At 40.0% G+C, this 7,500-nt stretch overlaps 1 protein-coding gene across 2 annotated transcripts in view; it reads left to right on the forward strand.

The window, feature by feature from the left end:
- Positions 1–7,500, forward strand: part of LOC119575151 — a 9,473-nt gene that overhangs the window by 227 nt on the left and 1,746 nt on the right. Inside the window, exons 2-3 of one of the 2 annotated variants that reach the window (XM_037922628.1) lie at positions 39–119; positions 712–1,337. The exons of the other annotated variant lie outside the window; for it this stretch is intronic. Of the exons in view, the coding sequence (XP_037778556.1) occupies positions 39–119; positions 712–966 (336 nt within the window). The 3' untranslated portion in view covers positions 967–1,337. Of the gene's footprint in view, positions 1–38; positions 120–711; positions 1,338–7,500 lie in introns of those variants that run through there. 2 annotated transcript variants of the gene reach the window in all.

A 7,500-nucleotide genomic window follows, 5' to 3' on the forward strand; every position in this document is an offset into this window, starting at 1 on the left:
GTGATTACATAATGTGTTCCCTTAACTTGCCGTTTCAGGTCTTCGTCATCGCCGTCGTCCTCACCGCCGTGTTGGGGGCTCCTCGGCCTCAGCAACAGCAGGCAACAGCGCCCGTTTATGTATGTAAAATTTGTTTCTGCTGAGCCAGGTTTTTAGCAGCGACACGTGTTTCATGTGAAGTTTTTCATGGGAACTTTCTTTCGTTGTTTTTCTAAACATCCGTATTACATCACGTGTCAGATTTAGCTTGACCTTTCCTTTAAATCATATACTTTCTTAAGCTTCCGTGTCATATTATAACCATCACAATTTTAGCATTGAAAAGTCTCTCAAATGGTAAATAGTTTAAGGTTTATTTAGTGTGATCCGATTTGTTTAGTCTCTGAGCACTTCCTAAGCCTTGTTCCGTTCTTACGAATCGATCCCCTCGCTTTGCAAAGTTCATGAAAACCTTCATTTGATGCTTTTGTTTTGCATTTTTTCTAGATATCCGTTACACTATATCACGTGTCTGATTTAGTTTGATTATATTTGAAATCATATTGTTTCTTGAGCTTCCGGATCATATAACCATCAAATTTTTAGCATTGAAAAAAGTCTCTCAAAACCAAAAATAGTTTAAAGTTTATTCAGTGTGATCCGATTTGTTTAGTCTCTGAGCACTTCCTAAGCCTTGTTCCGTTCTCACGACCCGATCCCCTCGCGCTGCAGCCGATCATCCCGTACTCGTACCAGTACGAGACCAGCGACGCCGCCACCGGCAACTTCCACAACAAGGCCGAGATCAAGACGGCCCTCGGCCACGTGTTCGGCTCCTGGTCCGTCCTCATGCCCGACGGCTACATCCACACCACTTCCTACAACGTCACCGGAAACAGCGGCTTCCTTCCGGTCATCGTGAAGACGCTCCCTCAAGCCTCTGGCGGCGTGGCCTCAGCAGCCGCCGCTGGAGGCTCTTCGGCCTAAATCCAGGTTGTCTTGCCGACCCTTGGCCTTCGTGGCGACCCGCGTCCTAAGTCATTGCGGTTCTTGGACTCCTTCGCTCTTCTCCGCCTCCTTCTCTGGTTCTCACATCGGCGCTAAATTAGCCCTGTATTTCCCAAAAAAAAATTAATCACTTTTTAGCAGTTAAAGGAGAAATAGAATGAGTGAGAGCAGAGAAGAGGAGAGGAGAAGGGCGACTGACAGAGAACCACAAATTTTCTTGTAAATACCTCTTCCGAAATGTGACTGTCTGTGCTATTCTCTTTATTTTTTCTTATTCTATTGTTTGCTGTTTGTTTGTTGCTTCATTTTGTTTATGTTGTTTGCAAATTATAGATATCCGGATATGTTTTTTGTTTATTGAATATGAATATTGTTTTGTTTTATAAGATTTTCCTTATATTTTATACCGAATAAATATTATATATGATACTTGTTCTATATTTCTATTGTACCTCATACAAATAAGTGTAAATGACTAAATAAGTGTAAATGATTAAATAAGTGATCATACACACACACACACACACATATATATATATACATTCTAAATATATACACATACATGATATATATATATATATATATATATATATATATATATATATATATATATATATATATATATATGTATATATATATATGTATATATATATACATATATATATGTTATATGTATGTATGTATGTATGTACATATTTATGTATATATACATGCATTTACACACACACACATACACACACACGTTATCTCTCTCTCTCTCTCTCTCTCTCTCTCTCTCTCTCTCTCTCTCTCTCTCTCTCTCTCTATATATATATATATATATATATATATATATATATATATATATGGGGTGGATGATTTATACTCAGGGTAATGTGAAACGATGGTGTTGTAGCCTAGATAGTGTTAAGTGCTCGCATGCCTTCTCGCTTGCAACTGGCTAGCCTAATGCAAAAGAGGGAGCATTTCCCCTGTCAGTTTACAGCCTCTCCATCATCGAGTCTTTTGCAGTGCCTCCTCATTGCGGTCCAAGGCTAAACTGTGAGAGATCTCAGAGCAGCAGGAAGCCCCAGAGGTACAGAGTCATGACCCACCGGCGTGTGGCTACATCCTGCAGCTCCTGCCCCTCACATGCAGGGGGAGGGGTTCTGTCCCTCCCAACCAGCAAGTCAGGTGGGCTCTGTGTCCTATTACTGTAGACACATCAAGGCAATATCATGTGAACATCACGAGGGCGAAGCGGATGCTACATGAATGGGCGAAGCAAACATGCCATGACAAGACATCAATAATAGATTAACATTGCTAGGACTCGAGCGGATTCCTCACAAAGAATATGGTCAACAGGAAAGACACAGACCCCAAAAATAGAGGTGCACCATGATTTAAGTCTTCAAAGCATCTTATGACAAAGTGACACCATGTGATAGACCAACAGAAGCGAAATGGAAGTCACGAATGAGAAAACAACGAGCACGTCGAATTTATTACAATATATTTCATAATGTACCAGTCTGGGAACAGGAAAATACCTTGGATGGATTTATAATGAACAAATTATACTCATGATAGCTGTTAAGGGTGTGACTTGATGAACTCCCTTCTCGGGAATAAAAGACGGTCAGTGACAGAAAATTTGCGAACTAGATTTCGGAGTAGCATCCAGTAGCCATGTCATTTTTGTGGCACATCTTGGTAAGCCCGGTTGATGTGATTTAGTGCAGTGATTTTAATGCTGAATAAGTTAATTTTGGAAGTAAGAATTATATAATGGAATAACTATGATTTGATTTTCAAGTTTTAAGCCAGTAAGAATGATATAATTAAATAAATACAGACATGATTTTTAAGTGTAAGAATTAAGTTATGTTAGAAAGCAATTAATGAATTACTTTTAATAGATCTCAACTCTACGAAAGTGTGAATTAACAGTGATAAAGATTATCAATTGCCAGTGGAGTGTAAGAATAATCTTGTGTTTGCATAATGTATGTATTAGTTGAATATTTTCTAGAATAACCTTTTGCTTGATTTAGTTACTACTTTATGATATCAGTTTACTAATATAATTGCTTGTTTGAGTATCTTATCCCTATAATATATATATATATATATATATATATATATTTATATATATATATATATATATATATATATATATATATATATTTTTTTTTTTTTTTTTTTCTTTTTTTTCTTTTTCTTTTTTTTTCTTCTTTTCTTTTCTTTTTTTTCTTTTTTTTTTCTTTTTTTCTTGATGTCTACTATTAAGGCTTGACTTACTGAGTGTTTAAGGACATTAACTTGGTATTTTAATTACTTGACTTAAGTATCTTATCTTGCTTACAGATAATTTAACCATTTTTTTGTAATGTAATTTATTTATTAAATAAAAGAAACAATTATTTTCTATAATTTCAGTAATACCAGGTGAAAAAAAAAAAATTTTACCAATTGCTTATAATCATTTTAATTATTGATACTAACTCTTCTAATTCATAACTGATAAAACAGCTTGATTAAATTTAAATTACAATTTTTTTGCATGTTAGCGTAAGAGTAAAGATGCAAGCTACTTGTTAAAAGTAACACATGGATATTGAAGGTGGTATAGTTATTGTGTTGGATTATAGAGAATTTAGATGTTGTATTATTGGCATATCAATTTGTGATTGGCTTTGCACTTTGGTTACATAATATTTTTCAGCTAATAGTGTGTAAACTTATCTCAACTGATTTATACAAGTTTGATGAGTTAGATCTGCGAGAGAAATATAGCTAATATGAACAATAAAGACAATGTCAGACACTGTGGACAGAATATATAATTACTGTTGTAGCGTCGGGGGAGGGGGGGGGTAGCAGAGGTGGCATCCACCTGGAGTAACTGCCCGAGGCTGAACCTCAGGCAAGCTATCCGGGTAGGTGCTTGGACACCCAGTCCTTGCGGCAGGATGAGCATTTACCCCTGCTATTGAGTGTTGGGACATGGCAGTGGCACGATCAGTATGGGTGGGTACACCTACTACTGGGCTGGGGCGATGGTCATCATCTCTAGGGAGTAGCCATAGCCATCTCCAGTCAACTTCAACCCTCCATAATAGAAGTAATAGCGGTTGATAAGTGTCTTATGGCATTGAGACTGAAGCCGTCTTCCTCTCGGCCTTGTGTCTCTTATTACTGTGTAAGCTCCTGCTGATGTATTCATACTCGATAAGAAAGAGGCTTTCTATGCCAAACTCACATCTGTGGCAAACACATGTCCCAGATGAGAAATTTGCATTGTTCTGGCTCTTGGTATCAGCGCTCCAACCAGCATCGGTGGAAGTGGTACTGTGGCCAAGGAGACTGACCACATTCTTGTCAGCACTCGTTGGAGGATTGTCCAGAATTGCAGGGTTTACCATAGTGCTGAGTTCTATGGTACTGACCATAAGCTGGTTGTGGCTACCCTACAACTCCACTTCGAAACTCCTTGTCTCTCCAGTGACCACTCTTGGATGTTTGAGTTGGACAGATTAAGGGAGGGCAAACCTGCAGGTTTACCATGGTTATCTCTGATCAGTTCACAGAACTCGATAACCTGATGGATCCAGTAGCTCTAATGTAAATCTTCAAATGCATTGGCGAATGCCCAAGGGGAAGGCAGAATTTCAGCTCACTGGAGACATAGAGTCCACAGAAGCATGTTGCATGGCAATCAGGACTTGCGCCATTCCTTGGTGCACCGGGGGGTACACACTTCTGAGAAGGGACAAGGAACAGTTCATCAGGAACCTTGCTGAGGAGGTTGAAGGCCATTTCTTGGTAAATGACCTTTGTCCTGCCTACAAAGCTCTGAGAAAAACCGAACTCTAAGCCCTCCTCACAGATGACTGGAGTCTGGAGTATTTGGAGCACCTGTACTAGGTAAACCCTCCAGCAGTAGTATAGATGAAAATGGTATCACGATACCTGTGCCGGACTCACCCATCAGTGAGGAACCTCCTACCCTAACTGAGGCTAGGGAGGCGATATCTAAGCTGAAGAGTAGGAAAGTCACAGGCATATGTGATATCCCTGCTGAACTGCTAAAGTCTGGGTGTGAACCTATGGCACAGTACTTGCGGTCTGGCAGTCTGGTTCCATTCCCCCTGATCTGTTAAGGAGTGTGGTCATTCCTCTCTGGAAGGGGAAAGAGGATCAATGTGACTGTAGAAACTACCATGACATCACACTGCCCAGTATACCAGGCAAGGATTTCTCCCACATCCTTCTGAAATGGATCCATGACCACCTACTTTGGACTGAAGCAGTCTGGATTCACTCCTCGCAAGTCCACAATAAACTGTCCATATCCTAGCACTTCTAGTCTATGTGGAACATCATTGTAAGTTCGGTTGTGGGCTACTTGCAATCTACATCCGTCTCAAGAAAGCATTTGACTCGATGACCAAAAATTGCTATGAGAGGTCCTGAGACTTAGGGAAACTCTGACGCGGATTATTGGCTTAATAACAAGCCTACATACTTTTACTGAAAGTGCTGTAAAGTGTGGTGGGGGCCTATCGAACTACTTCCCTGTTGACTCAGGGGTGAGGCAAAGCTGTGTCCTTGTACCAACACTTTTCAATGATTACATGGACTGAATAAATGGGCAGATCTACTATCCAAACTCAGTGTGGAGCAACACTGGACAATATCAAGGTCCCAGACCTTGACTTTGCTGATGTTGCTATCCTATCTGAGTCTCTGGATTCATTAGTGGTGGTTCTTGATGCATTTGGTAATGAGGCGAAGCCCTTGGCCCAGAGGTCTCCTGGACCAAGACCAGGATCCAGGTTTTTGGGGGCCTGTTAGGGGAATCCATTCAGTTGATACATGCTCGTGGTGAGGAAGTTGAAGTCACAGAGAGCTTTACACCTTGGTAACATAGTCCATGTCTGCGGGCTGTCTGACCAAGAAGTCAGCAGATGTATTGGTGTGGCAGCAGGAACTATGAATTTGATCAACAAGAGGATGTTGGTACCTATGCAGAAGGACCATGCTACGTGCCTTCAAGGCCTTGATATTTGCACTATAGTAGTGAAACCTGCCTTGGGATATCGTCTTGATGCCTTTTGTAACAAGTCCCTACACCGGATCATGGGGTACAGCTGGCAAGATCACGTGTCCAACCGACTGCTACACCGTGAGACTGGCATGAGACCTGTTACTTTCATAATCCGGGACAACCAACTCAGGCTATATGGGAATCTAGCTTGTTCCCCTGCGGCTGACCCTGCTCCTCAGGATGTCTGTTTGCGAGACAATCCTGGCTGGTGGAGGCCCGTGGGACGACTTAGGAGGTCATGGTTGGGCAGCTCAGCCAGTCCTGACGCGAGGAGTTAGAGGAAGACCGAGGGCGTGCTTGGAGACTCGCCATGAGGGAATCCAGTGGCTGGAACCGAAGGGTGGATGCGGCCATGCGCCCCCGTCGGCGTTAGCCCTCCGATGATATATATCTATATGTGTGTGTGTGTGTGTGTGTGTGTGTGTGTGTGTGTGTGTGTGTGTGTGTGTGTGTGTGTGTGTGTGTGTGTGTGTGTAAATAAAAAACGCACACACATACAGATGCGTGTACATTTTAAAATTACTGTTCATATTGTGTGAACGCAGTCTGTATGGTAATGATTTCCCTTCTCATTTCTTTAACTCTCCTCCTTTTGCTTCTTCCTTTTCCCTTTTGGTTCTGTTATCATTACTATTATCATTATTTTGCTATTAATGATCGTCATTATAATCGTTCATTATAATTATCATCATCATCCTTCTTGTTAACATTAGCATTATTATCGTTATTACTGTTATTATTATTATTGCTATTATCATTCTTATTATCATTATTATTATCATTATTATTATCATTATTATTATTGTTATTATTATTATTATTATTATTATTATTATTATCATAATCACTATCTTTATCTTCATCATCAATATTATTATTATTATTATTATTATTATTATTATTATTATCTTTGTCATTGTCATTGTCATTGTCATTGTCATTGTCATTGTCATTGTCATTGTCATTGTCATTGTCATTGTCATTGTCATTGTCATTGTCAATCATTATCATTACCATCATTATTACTCTTATCATTATTACTCTTATCATTATTGATATTATTACTATCATATCATTATTGTTATTATCATTACTATCATTTCAGCCTTTCGAAGGGAGAGACGCGTGATAATGAACTAGAAAAGCCAGCGTAGTTCTCTCTTCTCATTTAAATGTTCATGTTTCTCTATCCTTCCCTTTGTTATTTATTGCACCTTTCTCTTTTCGCCTCCACCCTTCTCCTTTTCACTCTCCTTTATTCTCCCTTTCCCCTTTCTCTCTCACGGGCAACCTTCCTTCTCACTTTCACCTTCGTCGCCTACCTCCTCCCTCACACCACCCGCCTCTCCTCTTTCTCTACCCCTCCTCTTTCTTTCTCCCACTCCCTCCTCCCTCTCCTCCCTTTTCATCTGCACCTTTCT

The sequence above is a fragment of the Penaeus monodon genome, chromosome 7 (genome assembly GCF_015228065.2).
Source record: "Penaeus monodon isolate SGIC_2016 chromosome 7, NSTDA_Pmon_1, whole genome shotgun sequence".
Lineage (NCBI taxonomy): Eukaryota > Metazoa > Arthropoda > Malacostraca > Decapoda > Penaeidae > Penaeus > Penaeus monodon.